Here is a 19,250-nt window from a genome sequence, read left to right as displayed (position 1 = left end):
GCTGGTTGGAGTCATACCTAGCACAAAGAAAGATGGCTGTGGTTGTTGGAGGTCAATCATCTGAGCTCCAGGACACCACTGCAGGAGTTCCTCAGGGTAGTGTCCTAGGCCCAACCATCTTCAGCTGCTTCATCAATGACCTTCCTTCAATCATAAGGTCAGAAGTGGGGATGTTCGCTGATGATTGCACAATGTTCCGCACCATTTGCGCCTCCTCAAATACTGAAGCAGTCTGTGTAGAAATGCAGCAAGACCTGGGCAATATCCAGGCTTAGGCTGATAAGTGGCAAGTAACATTTGCACCACACAAGTGTCAGGCAATGACCATCTCCAACAAGAGAGAATCTAACCATCCCCCCTTGACATTCAATGGCATTCCCATCACTGAATCCCCCACTATCAACATCCTAGGGGCTACCATTGACCAGAAACTGAACTGCAGTACTCATATAAATACTGTGGCTACAAGAGCAGGTCAGAGGCTAGGAATCCTGTGCCGAGTAACTCACCTCCTGACTCCCCAAAGCCTGTCCACAATCTACAAGGCACAAGTCAGGAGTGTGATGGAATACTCTCCACTTGCCTGGATGGGTGCAGCTCCAACAACACTCAAGAAGCTCGACACCATCCAGAACAAAGCAGGCCACTTGATTGGCACCCCATCCACAAACATTCAATCCCTCCACCTGGCAGCAGTCTATACCATCTACAAGATGCACTGCGGCAATGCACCAAGGCTCCTTCGACAGCACCTTCCAAACCCGCGACCTCTACCACCTGGAAGGACAAGAGCAGCAGATGCATGGGAACATCACCACCTGCAAGTTCCCGTCCAAGTCACACACCATCCTGACTTGGAACTATATCGCCGTTCCTTCACTATCGCTGGGTCAAAATCCTGGACCTCCCTTCCTAACAGCAGTGTGGGTGTACCTACCTCACATGGACTGCAGCGGTTCAAGAAGGGAGCTCACCACCACCTTCTCAAGGGCAATTAGGGATGGACAATTAATGCTGGCATAGCCAGTGATGCCCACATCCCATAAATGAATTTTAAAAAAAATTGTGGTGCAGAACCCCCTCCACCCAACACCCAGCCTCCTTAATGAGCACCTAAAGGAGCTTAATCGCCCCTTAATTGGAAACGAGTGGCAGAGGGGTCAGGTTCTGGAGACAACCCCGGAACCGCAAATTTTAAATCGTGTCCACACCAGCTTCCGACCCCACAGCCCTTTAAAAATCCAGCCCCTGGTCTCCACCCAGTTCCTCACCAGAGTTGGTGATATTTCTGGCCTACTCAGTCTCTCACTAATAGAGAAGTCAATTGTTACTGAAGTGCACCAGATAGCTTCTGAAACAGGCATTTTCTTCCTTACTTGAACTGCATTTTAATTCCTTATCCTTACCACTCTCTTTTCCCTTCTTTTTGATTAGCATCTGTTCTTTTTCTAAGCGATTGTAAAGCTTCTCTACTTAAGCAACCTGATAGAAATGCATGTTGCATTTAGGAAGCTCACAAGGGATGTTTGCAAATGAATATGGATAGAGATCCTTATAGTAACCCCAACACCCTGTTTAGTTAATGATTGGCAGTTGGAGGCAACATTTTCTTTCCTTTTAATGGTCCCTTTTGCTTAAATTTTCATTTCTGTGCACAATACCTGCATATGTAGCCTTGAATCCCAGCAAACTGTTGGTCTCATCAGTCTGGAACTGCAGCCACATCTGATTGCTCACACTCACAATTAGGTCAGGAACATTCGTACCTGTCAAACTGCCAGGCAGAAAATCAGAAAAACTGATTAGTACAATCTGACTTCATTCTAAATGCCAGAAAATTAAACCGAATTCATATAATAAGAGTCCCAGATGTCACAGAAAGTGAAGTATAATTGAAAAGTGAACTTGATGGTGATGTGATGAATTAATTAAGCCAGTTATCCAAGAGTGAATAATTCAGCAACCACCTTTTGTATTCTCTCAATATTGTGCTTCTAGAGTCCTCAACTGAACACTTTGTGGCAAAGATCACAATTACGAAACAACAGCTTGACATTTCTGAAGGGAATTCCAGAAATGTCTCTGAGATTTTGAAGACATTAACTTGCTTCCCTCAGCATATTAAATAAATCACTGGGACATCAATTTCGAGAACTTGTGCCATGATTGAGAAGATAAATCACCACCTTCATGAGCGCAAAATTATCAGAAAATTGAAGGGGGGGGGAAGGGGAGGGCAAGTGGGAATTCTAACTCCATCTGCCCAGCAGAAACGGAGTTAAAATCAAAATGGTCAGGTTACTATTCTTTCCTCATCTCAACAGCACTCTTAAAGTCAGGCAGCTGGGGTCTCCACAGGACTCAGTTGTAAGCCTCATGCGCTTACATTAATCACAGTCCTATTAAGTAAATAGGTCCCACAAAGCTATATATTTACAGCCTGCTGAGTGCATCATCCACTATGGACACCCCATCCAGGAGCAGCTGTCAGAACAAAAGTGCTGGGAGGAGCAGGAGATCCCACAAAAATAGTTTGGGCCACTGCCTGCAACTCACCCTATTTTGTGTATCCGAAACCCTAGCAAAACCATTCCTACCCAGAAGCCGCCCAATATAATACTGACCCATTATGAGCTGCCTCTGGACACCCATTTGGGGGCAGGCAGTTTACTGGCTCCATTTAAATAGGCCAAGCAGTTAAAATGGACTGGGTCTCCTGCTGAATCCCAATCCCCAGTTGATTTACTATATGTTCCACCAGTCGACTGCCCAGGAGTTACCATCCCCCTTGTAGCTGTTAAAATTATTTGGGTGGCTTTTTCTTCATTCTTGATAATACCTGCCCTGCAGATGTGAGCTCCCTACTCGAGCCAAAACAATCTTCTCAAGTAACTGTAGGTTTCTGTTGGGAGTTTACTGGTGCTTGAAATTACTCAAATGATTTGCTGTTTGTCACATTAAAGCATTTCATGAAGAATAAGTCAACATATAAAAGCCAAGAGTTTTCACTTTGGACACAATCAGCAATCCATGTGCAAATTGCGCTAGTTTTCAGAAGTAGCTTTTTTTGCTTAAGTATCTGCTCAGACCCATTTGTATAATCTGCCATGAACGAGAACAATTGGGCTGCGTTTTAGAGGAGAACTTTTAAAAAAAATAAATATTTGCAGTAAAAAAAAATTATTTGATATATTTAAGAGTGGTAACCTGATACAGATTTATGAATACAGCTGAAAATAGGTTTATCACAAAAGATAATCAGAGTGTCTGGCCCACCACCTGTGAGTGTGCCGACTTTAAATATCTGAAAATTACATTAAAAAATAAACTCTGTGGAACTATTTACTATTACATAGAAACATAGAAAATAGGAGCAGTAGTCGGCCATTCGGCCCTTCGAGCCTGCACCGCCATTCAATACGATCATGGCTGATCATCCAAACTCAGTACCCTGTTCCCACTTTCTCCCTGTATTCCTTGATCCCTTTAGCCCTAACAATTATATCTAATCTTTCTTGAATTACATTGGTGTACAGTAGTCAATATCTTTGTAAATCAAAAACTTTTTAAAAGACGTGTGTTAGTGCCCTTCCCCCTAAAAAAGCTTAATTTTAAGAGCACCTTCAAAGGCCTGCAAATGAGCAATTAGCGAAAACTTTTTATATTGCCACTCTACATATTGAATTATGTGATGAGAACTTTGCATAATTAAATACACTTTGCATCTGACATAAATCTTGGAGTCGCAAAGACATTACTTACACATGAAGCACTGTTTTCTGTTCTCCAGGCTGCCCTCCATCCCCAACCGTTAGTGTGTCGTAGCCTCTTTCCAATTCAAATGCATCAAAAGTGAGCTTTATGACCTATCAGGAGGGAAGTTACATATTGATAAAGTTATTGACAGCAGTAGTGAAAAATAATCAGAGTGGATTCAGTCTTATTAACTGTAGGGAGCAACCATGTTGCTCTCCTCACCAGGAGAATCATCTCAACATGATTGGATGTTTAATGTAGCATTCATCAGGATCAGAAGCAAACTTTTTCTTTGTAATGAGTACCTAAATTGAGTTCAGTGTTAATTTGGACCACATTAAAAGTGGTAGTTTTAAGACATTTTAGCTCCCCTCCATCGTGACACCGATTCCACTTGCCCCCTTTTCTTCTTTATCTGCACTGAGGTATGTCTGCATAGGCATGAGGACAATTCGGACAATGACAGTATATTACTCAGGTTGTTAAAATGTCCTGATTCATAAGAAGAGATTGGGAGCGCAGGTTCCATTTACTGAGGCATCACTCAATGAGACACTCATTTCTTTTCAGTTCATATATGTATCACAGAGGTTTTGCATCCTGAGCACATTTTTACAAAGAGTTGAGTTGATATTGCTCCAAATTCATTTTGATTTGGACCCTGAAACCCAGCAGAGACCATTGTCCAATAGGGCAAGTCTAAACTCAAAACCACTACTCCATCCACCCAAAGAGGGATCTTTTTATCAACAAACTGGGTTGGAGTTTCTGCTTTGAGTGCAATGGTTATATGGGCACAAATAGTACCCAAAGTTGCATTAGTTTTGAGAAGGATTTTCTCATTCTCAAGTTTCCGCTTGAACTTATTTTTATTTATAAGCACAGAATCTGCGATGAAGCAGTGCAGCATATGTGAATGTATTTTTTTTAATAACTTTTTGCTTTAAAAGATATTCCTTGATATGTATTAGACTGGTAACTTGGTGCAATTCGATTACCAGTAAGTGGGTGAGCAAAAAAATAAGCATTTTGATCAGAGTGTCTAGTCCACCACTTCTGACTTGCTCAATTTTAAATAGCTGCAAATGACTTTGAAAAAAATTAGACAGTACCATTTGTTAGTTACATTGGTGTTCTTCACAAATTGAAAAAAAAATCAAAAGTTTTTTAAAAGTGCCTATTAGTGCCCCTGCACCAAAAAAATAACAGATTCATTTAATCTGAGAGCGTGACCAGTTTTGTGGGCAGGGCCGGCCTCTAATGTGATGGACTGGATTTTGCGAGCAGCGGTGAAGCCAAGACGCTCACCCCTGACTTCAAAGAAAGCCTTACTGATAGGTCTAGTGACCTCTCTGGCGAGAATTCTACCTCTCGTCGTGCAGTGGATTGCAATGTTCTTTAATGGGGACTCCCATTGTAGAGCGGCAATAATATAATCAAGTTGTCTAAAAAGCCAATCTCATTCAAGAATTCTCACAGACAGCCAGCAAGGAAATAAAAAGCACTAAAATCAAAACACTCATAAAAATTTTTTACACAGAGCAAAATGAAGATTGAAACATAAACCTTGGGTGAAGACAAAAGATGAAATTTCATGAGAAAAGCATTTAAAATAGTTATTTTACAGTTTATAAAATCTAGTAATTAATCTTAATGGTGACATTTAACAACACTCCACAAATATAAAATGACTTTTACAGGGCCAGATCTGTTTAGTTATAGTTCTCAAATTATAGTTAAAAACCCAGTTTACCTGATTGAACAAGGTATAACTTATTTCACAGCGATGTGAGAGCAGTAAAGAGGATGTTCTTGCCACATTAAATGATTTCACTGATTGTCGGCTATGGGGGTGCAGGAAGGGTCACAGCACAGCCTGTGGCAGACCAGTGAGTGACAGATTGCAACTTCAGGATTTCTGCATCTGCATCTACATCCTGAAGTTGAGGCCAGTTTCACAAAAGTAATGATGGCGGATGCTGACAGTTCGCCATCAGAAATCCCGGCAAAATAGGGGCCAATGTTTTTTTAAACTAATGCAAAAGGTTGCAGAAACTCGATTTGAGCTGAGCATAACTTGTGCTTAAAAGTTCCGTGATCCTTTGCACTGGTTCAGCCAATTTCTGGCAAATTGTGTTGAAAAAACATTGCAACCTAGTGGAAACTCCAGGCTTCTGAAAGGACCAATACATATAATGTTATTGCATTAATTTTGATTCCATATGCTGTAGTATACCATAAATATTTTACAAAGTCACTTCATGTGACAATTGCCTTACTCAATTAACTCAGTTAAAGAAACTGAGCTCTCTGCAACTTTCCCCCTGTTTATTGGATACCTTTCAGTTTGTACCTTTACGTGACAGCAATACTGGGAAGGTAAAGTAACACGTATTATCTCTGGAGTTGCTTCCAACAACTGCCTAGAGATCACATGGGGCTGGACATCATATCTTGTCTGGTGATAGACAGCCATTTTAGATATGCTCCTTAAAGTAGTACCACAACATTCCCCCCTTCTTTCTAAATTAAAGTTGTGTCCTAAAATAATCAGAATTATTTACAATACTGTGAGTGAAATGGGTATTAAATGTTCAAAATATACAGCAAAATATTTACAAGTCTCCAAACCGTACTGGAGGTTGAATGAAACACCCGACTTGGTCACTAAGTTCTGTAGATTCTGGAACATTTCCTGCAGATTGGAAGGTAGCAAATGTAACCCCACTGTTTGATAAGGGAGGGAGAGAGGGGGCAGGGAACGGCAGGCCTGTTAGCCTTGCATCAGTGGCAGGGAAGATATTGGATTCTATTCTGAAGGATGTGATAAATGGACACTTGGATAATAATGATCTGATTGGGCATAGTTAACATGGATTTGTGAGTGGGAAATCATGTTTGACGAACCTGTTGGAGTTTTTTGAGGATGTTACTAACAGAATTGATGGGGGGAGGGAGGGTGGTGGGGGAGGGGGGGAAAATGAGTCAGTGGATGTGGTGTACTTGAATTTTCAGGGGCTTTTGATAGGGTTTCCCACAGGAAGTTGCTTAGCCGAATTAAGGCACATGGGATAGGAGGTAATATACTGGCAGGAACTGAGGGCGGAGAGCGGAGGGTGGACATGGGCAGGCCATTCTCACATTGGCGGGCTGTGACTAGTGAGGTGCTGCTAGGAACAGTGCTTGGGCCCCAGCTGTTCACAATGTGTATCAATGATTTGGATGTGGGGACCAAATGTAATATTTCCAAGCTCGCAGATGACGCAAAGCTAGGTGGGAGTGTGTGTTGTGGGGAGAATGCAGGGCATCTTCAAGGGGATTTGGATGGACTTCGTGAGTGGGCGCCACTTCGGACAGAGATGAGGAGAAATTTCTTTATTCAGAGGGTTGTGAATCTTTGGAATTCTGTACCCGAGTGTTGTGGAAGCTCAGCCATTGAGTATGTTTGAAGAAGAGATTGACAGATTTCTAAATATCAATGACATAAAGGGATATGGAGATAGTGTGGGAAAAAGGCATTGAAGTGGATGATCAGCCATGATCGTATTGAATGGCGGAGCAGGCTCGATGGGCTGAATGGCCTACTCCTGTTCCTATGGTCGCTGTACAGTCTTACAGTTTTGACTGTTGGTGGGACTGTTGGCTTTGGGTCGAGTCATTGGTCATGTCCTGTTGGCAATGGGATTGCTTGGCTCGTCGTGGTCTGGAACTTCTCGAACTTGACAGCAGTTCCCATGCAATGTCATGCCGTTGCACTTTCGGACCCGTTATGACCATGGTTATGAACAAGTGCTGACAACTTCCACTGGATTCCACATTCCATCAGTCAGATGTCGAACACGAGCTTCTTGTCCAATGCCTGCTTGTAATTGAAGGAATTCTGACTTCAGGGTGCTGAGTTGCTGTATTTGCGCTCTCATTTCTGAGATGGTGTCCCTGTCTCTCTGAAGGTCACTCTGTAGTGCTCGTGTCCACTCCTTTTCAATCTTCAGATCAGTTTCCAGTTGGACCTGCAAAGCTTTGTTGCCGTCTTTGATTGTCTCGATTTTGAGTTTTGACTCGCTGAGTTTATAACCCAGCTCCTGCAGTGTCTGCTCCTGCTCATCACAGATCATCTGCAGTGTTCCTTGTGGTCTGTTGTCTTTGCTATTATCGTGCCAATGCTATGAAATGTAACCAAAGTCAGGCCTCTGCACACCAGAAGGCCTGCAATCACTGGACTTGTGGTATCCATGATGTAAAGAATTTGGAGAGACCAGGGTGAGTTGGAATATCCGCAGTCGAGCATTGTGGAACCTGTTACAGCCAGGTGAGGAGGGGTCCTCAGGCTCCCCTCTTGCCCCTTCCTTTTATTTGACTGCAACAGGGGTTTATTCCTTTTAAACAGTGGTTGTGCTTACCACCTCCGTGAGTGTTTTACCTTTTACCTCGACTGTCATTGGTTCTTTCACAATCGGACAGGTTTTCTTGAGTTTAAACAAGAAAGAGGTAAATTTTTTATACTTAACACTCCAACCTGATTTAAAAAATACACTACACATTCACACGAGAATCACACACACACAAATAGATTACAGGAGGGAAAATATATTTGGTTGTTAGATTAAAGACCAGAATAAATGGAACTTAAATACAGTCCGTAAAGTGGATGATCTAGTAGTCCTCAGCTGAAGCTGTATTTTTGAAGTTGGTTGGTCAAAGTGTATTTTGGCTGGCTTGCCGTGCTCATGGTTTTCCTGAAGCAGAATTTGCAGTTGGTTCTCTTCCCCTGGTTGCTGGCTGTAGCGGTCTATAGGCTTGGAGGGTCCCCAATTCGCAGACAGTTCTCACTTGATGTTTTCTGGGGAGAGAGAGAGAGAAGAGTAGCCTTCTCAGCTGCTGTCCCTCAGTTACGGCTTGTCTGCTTGTCTATGCAACAAAACTTGTTTCTTCAGAGATGGACAGGCAGTCACATGGTTCTTCTCAATCTTCTTTGTTTCTAATGAGATTTTTTCTGGAATCTTCTAATGAAGATCAAGGTTCTACATGCCCCAGGATGTCAATTCACACTTGGAGGGGGTCGGCTCTTTCAAATTCAATGGGGGAGGATAAACTTGACTACCATGCTAATGAAGCTGTTTTAGGTAATTCAATCACTTAGAGCAAGCCATTGTCCTGGCTGGGCGTCTTGTTAGACTTTTTGTCTCTAGTTCACGCTCCTGGTATTTCAGATGTAAATGGCAGTGGCCATCTTGGATGCTAGTTTCTGAAGTTACTGTAGGGCTTTTTCCCAATCAAAGTCTAAGGTAAGTTTCCAACTGATGAAATTAGTATTTCCCATTTGGTATATAGGGTTTTCCTCACAATCCCAAAGACGGAATCGCTGAACCATTGTACACCGTAAGCCTGGCAGTGGTTGGTTGAGCCAGTTTGGCAATGCTGCAAATACATGTTCTTCAGGATAGGGATCGGTAGAATATTGGCGCTCACACCTGTGTTAGTCATGGTCCAGAGCATGTACTTGCCAGGTTTTTGTGGGCAAATAATCTGGATGGTAGCAAAGGCTTCCGAAGGTACTGTGTCAATATACCCTGTGAGGTTGGAAGTATGAAACGCCTGCTCAATTTGTGTGTCAGTGCCTTGGTCACGCTCCCCTTCCAACCTTTTGATCTGGCTGATCATCTTGTGTATTTTTTGCCTTTGAAATTTGGACTGTTCCCTCTGTATGTTGGGATGCCATACTTCTTGTACATTCAACTATGGCTGGTCATGTTGTGGCTTAGGTTTCTTGCATTGGTGCTTCCAGTGCCCTCTGTTGCCACATGCTTTGCAAATATCATGGAAGGCTGGACAATTTCTTGGAGAATGTATACACTGCCTACATGGTTTGCCAGGTTTGGCTGAGTTGGCATTAGTGCCAACAGTATATGAAGTGCACAGGGCCATTAGGCTCTACCTGCCTATAAGGATGGCTTCAAATTTATGACCGCTTTTCAGAAAGGCATCTGAACTGTAGTATTTGGGTTGGTCAAGGTGCTCTTTTTGGAATGCTTCAAAGGGGGTGGAAACCATCACAAGTTCAATAATCCTATCAGCCGACTCAGCCTCAGAAAAATCACAATGATGCCCCTTGTCTCTACATTGGTTCACAAATTGGTCTGATGTCTCCTTTGGCTGCTATCGGAATGACAAATTCAAGACGGTGTATTCTGAAGTCAAATTTGACATTCAATTGATCTTCCAATATGAACCATATTTTATTCAGGCCTTTTAAGTCATCCTCTGAAAGACTGGCGTATTTAACCTGTGGAGACCTTCATTCCCGATGGCAATCTTAAATTTAATTGCTTGTCTATCTGGCTCAGCAATGGCCAAGTCAAGGAATCACGGGCTCCATTTTCTGTCTGAAAAGTTTAAATTCAGTGAGGAGGTCTGCTACTTTTCCAGTGTAGGAATAGAAACTTCGTGGTCATTTGCCTTGAACAGCATCAGTGGCAGGAATAACGATTTAAACTTGCACAGCCCTTAAAGGGTTAAGGTCTGTGGCTGCACTGGCTTGCAGTGCTGTGGATGATCTCACCTAATTGTCAGACTTGGGATTGACGGTGCTCTTGCTGCCGTCCCACTCTTTTGGTAGGCCACGCCCATAAAGATGAGTTTTAAGGTCTTTTACAGCCTTCTCAAAGCTGCTAGAGGGTGCCGTTTGACAGACTTATTATTTTTAAAAATTTTCTGACCCTGTCTCGAATGTTTGGTCATTTCTCCCCCCACTCCGCCCCACCACCTAAATTCTCCTGATCCAGTGCCCTAGTGCCACACCTCACAGAGTTGGTTTTTGACTGATGGTTTCCTGTAGAAACCATTATCGTAGCTTGTCTCAGTCTCACGTTCCCTTATTTTAAAGTCGTAGAATCGATACTTGACACCTGCCAGTTGACGTGAGGTGCGATGTGCCGACGTCACGAGCCTGCTGTGTGTTCAAGGCCAAGAATGTCACTTGGAGAGTCACTTACACAGACGTCGACGCTGCCGCAAGGATTGCAGACGAACCCGATGAGTTTCCAAACCTTCACAACTGAGCTTCTGGAGCAAGCAGATGGGTTCAGTTTTGCAGGATCGTCAGAAACTTGAAGTCAGATATTCAGCAACCACTAGCTGCAACAATATCATGTTTTCTCGCTTTATACAAACACACCCATCACACAGATAAGATTGGTGAATCTAAAAGGTGGATTCTTTTATTGAAGATGCTAACTTATATACAGCAATTCTAGAAAGGTAGAGTAACATGTCTTATCTTGAGTTGCTTCCAACAATTGTCTCGAGATCACATGGGTTTGTCCATCATATCCAGTCTGGTGATGGACAGCCGTTTTAGATATGCCCCTTAAAGTAATACCACAACAGTATGGCCTCTGTTGCCTTCTTGTCCCTTTTTCCTCTCCCGTGCCCTCCTGCTGCTCGGGGTTCTGCCCTTCCTACAGAGAGTGTTGCTGCTCATCGCCACTGGGCGCAAAATCTGAGGGATGTGCCCCCATTGCCAGCTGCAGCCTTCCTTGTGTTCAACTGGTTGCCGAGTTCTCCTTGGCTGCCATATCCCCTGCTCTTCTGCCTCCACAAGCCAGGAAGGGGACGACTTCCTGCACTGCCAGCACGCTGACTGCCCACTCTCCCCCTGACCTGCGCAGCACCAAGGGCACCTGTTTGTTAATGGTCAAACACCCCACTCCCCCCCACAGTGCAGTTGACCCCTTTATGGGGCCAAGGTGATTCCCTGGGGTGATCATAACTGGCTCCCAACTCTGTACCCACCACACTTCTGGTCAGCCCCAGACAGCACGTACAACCCATGCACCCCTGTGAAAATTTCAATATCCCCCTTTAACAAGCTCATAATGACCTCTTTAACTACTTTAATTGGCCTTAATCAGGGACCAGCGGGATCACTGTCCCGCCCCCTCCCCTCCCTGGCGAACACTGCTGGTGCCAGGACTGGCATTGCAAAACCAACACGCCAGCCGGCGCTGGTATATTTGGCCCCGTCCGCCTCCGTTCCTGCCCTGGCGGGGCCCAAAATTTCAGCGGTAAGAATCTGCCATCTATAAGCCAGTAATCTCTCAAAGGTGTTTGCTAATCTAAGGTCTCAACTTCAGTATTGATTTCAGAAGCATACTGTGCCTCATCTTAGATCTTGCTCCATTGGGAGACTCTCTTCCCCTGGCCTCTTGCCAAAACGGCAGCAGATAAATGTTTCCCAGAATATTAATGAAAGTTACTTCACTTGTGATTCCATTTATCCTGGAATTTAACCAGTTTCCTTGACCATAAAGTCTTCAATACAGTCAATTTAATTAGTTCAGGACTAAATTAAATCTAGTGAGATTTATCTTATTATTAAAACCCTTATTTAGGTAGGACGTAATGGCAAGTAACAAATCTGCAGCTCAGTGAAGTTATTAAGATGAATATAGATTTGTATCGCAATTAAAAATGTTTTATTTTGTACAATATTCTCATTAACCTGAATCCCCTCCCTCTGACTGACTGAGCCTGAATGCAGCTCTCAGATTATATCGGCAAGTGACAATTATTACAAAGGTTAGTTAGATGTGGCTTGGTACAGAATATAGGACCCTTCAAAAAAATCAAACACAGACTCGCAGCATAATTTATCTGTTTGAGAAATAACCTAGATCTCGATGTTCAATTGGTTTAAGTATCTAAATTCAAAGATATTCTGCCCCTCCAAGACCAAAGTCATCAAATACTTATAACAGAAAGTCAGAATTCCAACAAAATGTCTCTTAATATTTATTGGTTTTATCAGAAATTCAGATTTCTTCCATAAATATTAAATCAAAATTCTGTTTGCAGCAGGAAATTGCTCTGAGGCAATTGGATTTTTGGAAAAGCAATCTGAAGGACTAAGTAAATAAAGTAGAACACCATATATCGTGAATTAGGGTTCACATCTTAACTTCCAGCACATTTCTGTAAATAAATGTCCTCCCATTCAGCCTGCACGTCCACACTAGGTTGCAACGACACTCCCTCATTTTCCAGCCGATTGCTTTCCTATTTTCCCCAGTATTACCAATGCCACAATATCATTCCAGAGTTCCATATGATTCTGTAACTTTAAAAGGGTATGGGACAAAGAGGATAGCTCTTTCAGTGAATGAACATGGGTCAAATTGGTCATCTGTGCTGTAAAATTCTATAGAGTGAATTCTAGTCTTCACAGCCTGGATAATATTCTGGTAGAGTGCATCATTTGCCCTTTATTGAACCTGTTAAATTTTTGTTCTATTGGCTCTATTAACAACTCATGAAGAAGAAAATCTACACCTATTTTTCTATCATATTTAAATATGAAAACCGGGACTTGGGGCTAGCTAGGCTGCGATGGTGAACTTAATTAGGTCCTGGAGTTTCTCTTTAAGGATAAACACTTGTTTCAGAAGCATTTACAGCTTACTGAACAATAATGAACAAGTGCAGTGCAGTGGAATTCAAGTCACAGAGGTTGGATGGATTTCAAGGCGACAATCTGTTTTCAACATATTATTAGAAATCTTTTTCAAAGGGTCTGAAACTGATCATGGAAAGAGACGAGTGTCTGGCTAGGTTCTTGAAGTGGTGCCTTCTAACTACTCTCAACAAGATTAATTACAACGCTATGACTAAACTTAACATTTTTTAAAATGTTCTTAATCTATTTTATTGCTCACATGGATGCGAAACGGTGACATGAACTGGCTAGGCCAGACAGCCATTTTCTATGTTTTAACTCCTATGTACTTATGTACAAAGTACAAAAAATGGGAGGGAGGTATTGCTCCAGGTAAAATCTCGCTACAAAGGTTGACTTATACCTACCAAATACAATTTAAAAAGTATGAAAGGTTCAATTTGCTGCTTTTAACAGTGAAAAATCATCCATAAATGGTTGACATCAGATAGCAACTGAACCTCTAAAAATAAATCCACAACTACAGAACAAAAATACTGCAGTTCACAATTTCTATCAGTGATTTAGACTTTGAAAGCAAAAGCAGAGTTTCCAAATTTGCAGATGACACCAAATTGAGGATTGCAACAAATTACAGGCCAACATTAATAAACTTGCAGAATGGGTGTATAATTAGCAAATGAATTTCATCACAGAGAAGTGTGAGGTTTTACATTTTGATAAGAAAAATAAGGAGATCATATATTTCTTGGAAAATACAAAGCTTAATGGGGTAGAGGAACAATGGAATCCAAGAGTACAAATATACAAATCTCTAATAGTTGTGACACAGGTTAATAAGGCAAAGGCAAACCAAGATAATAAAAACAAGAAATGCTGGAACCACTCAGCAGGTCTGGCAGCAACTGTGGAAAGAGAAGCAGAGTTAACGTTTTGGGTCAGTGACCCTTCTTCAGAACAAAGGCAAACCAAGTACTAGAGGTTATTTCGAGAGGGATAGAACTGAAAAGCAGATAAGTTATGCTAAAGTTTTATCAAACCTTGGTTAGACCATGCTTGGAGTACTGTGTACAGTCTGCTTACCATATTATAAAACAGATATAGAGGCATTGGAGAGGGCACAAAAAAGATTTATAAGGGTGGAACCAGAAGTGCAAGGTTATACCTACCAGGAAAAGATGATTAGGCTGGGTCTCCTTTCTCTTGAAAAGAGAAGGCTGAGGGGTGACCAAATAGAGTTCTTTAAAATTATGAAAGGTTTTGACAAAGTAGATACAGAGGGAATGGGGAAGTGCAAAACTGGAGGCTATCTACATAAAATAGTCATCAAGAAATTAAATAGGGAATTCAGAAGAAACTTCTTTACCCAGAGAGTGGGGAGAATGTGGATCTCACCACCACACAGAATAGTTGAGGCAAATAGTAAAAAGGCATTTAAGGGGAGGCATGTGAGGGAGAAGGGAATAGAGGATTTTGCTGATAGAGTTAGATGAACAAAGACAGGAGGTGGTTTGAGTAGCACATAAAAACTGGCATGGGCTGGTTGGCTTTAAAGCCTATTTCTGTGCTGTATATTCTATGTAATTCCATGCAAAAGAAGAAAATCCTTTGAAGAAGTCATCGTACTTACTGGCTGTTTTTTAAAAAAAATTATTGCTTTAGAACTATTTTGTAGTTATGCATAAATAGATGGATAACTGGAAACCAAGCTGGGAAAAGAGTAAAATAGAAAGAAATATAGGGAAACAAATCATACATGGCTTTAAGTGTATTGCATTGTAGATATGGTATTGCTATCCAGGTTACGCACAATTCATAAGGCACAATCATAAACCATGACTATTTATAATTCTATTTATAATATTTGTGGTAAATTTTGATTTGCAAATACAGCATTTTTGTAGACATTTTTTGATGTTGACTTGATGTTACTCAGGTTTTGCCAAATTCCAAACCACAAGGCCAAGTGTCAGAGCTTTGAGTTCCTTCCCAATTTGCTGTGCAGAATTAAACTACTAAGGATCCAGGTACATTATCCCTTTATTTATTTTTATAGTAAACATTTAAATTCAGGAACAATCTGCTTAACCCAATTACAAGGCTCACCTTCACTCACAGAAAACATAAACAGCCCAGTCTGCAGTATTCATGAGTCAAATATGTATGATAGAACATATTTCATTCACCCCAATAAGGAGATCTTTGGATATATGTTTTTCATGTTAACAGAGGGCATCAGAACCACTTTGTACAGAAAGGCTATGGGCCCTGACAACATCCCAGCTGTAGTACTGAAGACTTGTGCTCCAGAACTAGCAATGCCCCAAGCTAAGCTGTTCCAGTACAGCTACAACACTGGCATCTACCTGACAATGTGAAAAAATGCCCAGGTATGTTCTGTCCACAAACAGCAAAGAACAAAGAACAAAGAAAATTACAGCACAGGAACAGGCCCTTCGGCCCTCCAAGCCTGCGCCGATCCAGATCCTCTATCTAAACGTGTCGCCTATTTTCTTAGGGTCTGTATCTCTTTGCTTCCTGCCCATTCATGTATCTGTCCAGATACATCTTAAAAGACGCTATCGTGCCCGCGTCTACCACCTCCGCTGGCAACGCGTTCCAGGCACCCACCACCCTCTGCGTAAAGAACTTTCCACGCATATCCCCCCTAAACTTTTCCCCTCGCACTTTGAACTCGTGACCCCTAGTAATTGAATCCCCCACTCTGGGAAAAAGCTTCTTGCTATCCACCCTGTCTATACCTCTCATGATTTTGTACACCTCAATCAGGTCCCCCCTCAACCTCCGTCTTTCTAATGAAAATAATCCTAATCTGCTCAACCTCTCTTCATAGCTAGCGCTCTCCATACCAGGCAACATCCTGGTGAACCTCCTCTGCACCCTCTCCAAAGCATCTACATCCTTTTGGTAATATGGCGACCAGAACTGCACGCAGTATTCCAAATGTGGCCGAACCAAAGTTCTATACAACTGTAACATGACCTGCCAACCCTTGTACTCAATACCCCGTCCGATGAAGGAAAGCATGCCGTATGCCTTCTTGACCACTCTATTGACCTGCGTTGCCACCTTCAGGGAACAATGGACCTGAACACCCAAGTCTCTCTGTACATCAATTTTCCCCAGGACTTTTCCATTTACTGTATAATTCACTCTTGAATTGGATCTTCCAAAATGCATCACCTCGCATTTGCCCTGATTGAACTCCATCTGCCATTTTTCTGCCCAACTCTCCAATCTATTTATATTCTGCTGTATTCTCTGACAGTCCCCTTCACTATCTGCTACTCCACCAATCTTAGTGTCGTCTGCAAACTTGCTAATCAGTCCACCTATACTTTCCTCCAAATCATTAATGTATATCACAAACAACAGTGGTCCCAGCACGGATCCCTGTGGAACACCACTGGTCACACGTCTCCATTTTGAGAAACTCCCTTCCACTGCTACTCTCTGTCTCCTGTTGCCCAGCCAGTTCTTTATCCATCTAGCTAGTACACCCTGGACCCCATGCGACTTCACTTTCGCCATCAGCCTACCATGGAGAACCTTATCAAACGCCTTACTGAAGTCCATGTATATGATATCTATAGCCCTTCCCTCATCAATCAACTTTGTCACTTCCTCAAAGAATTCTATTAAGTTGATAAGACATGACCTTCCCTGCACAAAACCATGTTGCCTATCACTGATAGGCTCATTTTCTTCCAAATGGGAATAGATCCTATCCCTCAGTATCTTCTCCAGCAGCTTCCCTACCACTGACGTCAGGCTCACCGGTCTATAATTACCTGGATTATCCCTGCTACCCTTCTTAAACAAGGGGACAACATTAGCAATTCTCCAGTCCTCCGGGACCTCACCCGTGTTTAAGGATGCTGCAAAGATATCTGTTAAGGCCCCAGCTATTTCCTCTCTCGCTTCCCTCAGTAACCTGGGATAGATCCCATCCGGACCTGGGGACTTGTCCACCTTAATGCCTTTTAGAATACCCAACACTTCCTCCCTCCTTATGCTGACTTGACCTAGAGTAATCAAACATCTGTCCCTAACCTCAACATCCGTCATGTCCCTCTCCTCGGTGAATACCGATGCAAAGTACTCGTTTAGAATCTCACCCATTTTCTCTGACTCCACGCATAACTTTCCTCCTTTGTCCTTGAGTGGGCCAATCCTTTCTCTAGTTACCCTCTTGCTCCTTATATATGAATAAAAGGCTTTGGGATTTTCCTTAACCCTGTTTGCTAAAGATATTTCATGACCCCTTTTCGCCCTCTTAATTCCTCGTTTCAGATTGGTCCTACATTCCCGATATTCTTTCAAAGCTTCGTCTTTCTTCAGCCTCCTAGACCTCATGTATGCTTCCTTTTTCCTCTTAGCTAGTCTCACAATTTCACCTGTCATCCATGGTTCCCTCATCTTGCCATTTCTATCCCTCATTTTCACAGGAACATGTCTCTCCTGCACGCTAATCAACCTCTCTTTAAAAGCCTCCCACATATCAAATGTGGATTTACCTTCAAACAGCTGCTCCCAATCTACATTCCCCAACTCCTGACGAATTTTGGTATAGTTGGCCTTCCCCCAATTTAGCACTCTTCCTTTGGGACCACTCTCGTCTTTGTCCATGAGTATTCTAAAACTTACGGAATTGTGATCACTATTCCCAAAGTAGTCCCCTACTGAAACTTCAACCACCTGGCCGGGCTCATTCCCCAACACCAGGTCCAGTATGGCCCCTTCCCGAGTTGGACTATTTACATACTGCTCTAGAAAACCCTCCTGGATGCTCCTTACAAATTCTGCTCCATCTGGACCTCTAACACTAAGTGAATCCCAGTCAATGTTGGGAAAATTAAAATCTCCTATCACCACCACCCTGTTGCTCCTACATCTTTCCATAATCTGTTTACATATTTGTACTTCTATCTCACGCTCGCTGTTGGGAGGCCTGTAGTACAGCCCCAACATTGTTACCGCACCCTTCCTATTTCTGAGTTCTGCCCATATTGCCTCACTGCTCGAGTCCTCCATAGTGCCCTTCTTCAGCACAGCTGTGATATCCTCTTTGACCAGTACTGCAACTCCTCCACCCCTTTTACCTCCCTCTCTATCCCGCCGGAAGCATCGATATCCTGGGATATTTAGTTGCCAATCATGCCCTTCCCTCAACCAAGTCTCAGTAATAGCAATAACATCATACTCCCAACTACTAATCCAGGCCCTAAGTTCATCTGCCTTACCTACTACACTTCTTGCATTAAAACAAATGCACCTCAGACCACCAGTCCCTTTGCGTTCATCATCTGCTCCCTGTCTACTCTTTTCCTTAGTCACGCTGATTTCATTATCTAGTTCCTTACAGGCTTTAGTTACTACCTCCTTACTGTCCACTGACCTCCTCATTTGGTTCCCATCCCCCTGCCACATTAGTTTAAACCCTCCCCAACAGCGTTAGCAAAAGCACCCCCAAGGACATTGGTTCCAGTCCGGCCCAGGTGTAGACCATCCAATTTGTAATAGTCCCACCTCCCCCAGAACCGGTCCCAATGTCCCAAAAATCTGAACCCCTCCCTCCTGCACCATCTCTCAAGCCACGCATTCATCCTGACTATTCTTTCATTTCTACTCTGACTATCACGTGGCACTGGTAGCAATCCTGAGATTACTACCTCTGAGGTCCTACTTTTTAACTTGGCTCCTAACTCCCTAAATTCTGCTTGTAGGACCTCATCCCGTTTTTTACCTATATCATTGGTGCCTATGTGCACAACGACAACTGGCTGTTCACCCTCGCCTTTCAGAATGTTCTGCAGCTGATCTGAGACATCCCTGACCCGTGCACCTGGGAGGCAACATACCATTCGGATATGGTATGGACAAATCCAATCTGGCCAATTACCGCCCCATCAGTTTACTCTCAAATCATTAGCAACATGATGGAAGGTGTTGTCAGCAGTGTTATCAAGCAGAACTTATTCAGCAATAACTTGCTCAACAATGCTCAGTTTTGGTTTTGCCA

General features: G+C 42.7%; 1 protein-coding gene across 1 annotated transcript in view; it reads right to left on the bottom strand.

The window, feature by feature from the left end:
• Positions 1–19,250, bottom strand: part of csmd2 (CUB and Sushi multiple domains 2) — a 2,056,060-nt gene that overhangs the window by 622,649 nt on the left and 1,414,161 nt on the right. The window contains exons 11-12 of the mRNA XM_068011193.1: positions 3,763–3,866; positions 1,662–1,774 (exon numbers count right to left, since the gene is read on the bottom strand). Coding sequence (XP_067867294.1) covers positions 1,662–1,774; positions 3,763–3,866 — 217 coding nt within the window. The remainder of the gene's footprint in view (positions 1–1,661; positions 1,775–3,762; positions 3,867–19,250) is intronic.

This window comes from Heterodontus francisci, chromosome 31 (genome assembly GCF_036365525.1).
Source record: "Heterodontus francisci isolate sHetFra1 chromosome 31, sHetFra1.hap1, whole genome shotgun sequence".
In the NCBI taxonomy this organism is placed as follows: domain Eukaryota; kingdom Metazoa; phylum Chordata; class Chondrichthyes; order Heterodontiformes; family Heterodontidae; genus Heterodontus; species Heterodontus francisci.
The sequence above is the reverse complement of the archived record's forward strand: the minus strand, read 5'-3'. Positions and strand labels throughout refer to the sequence as shown.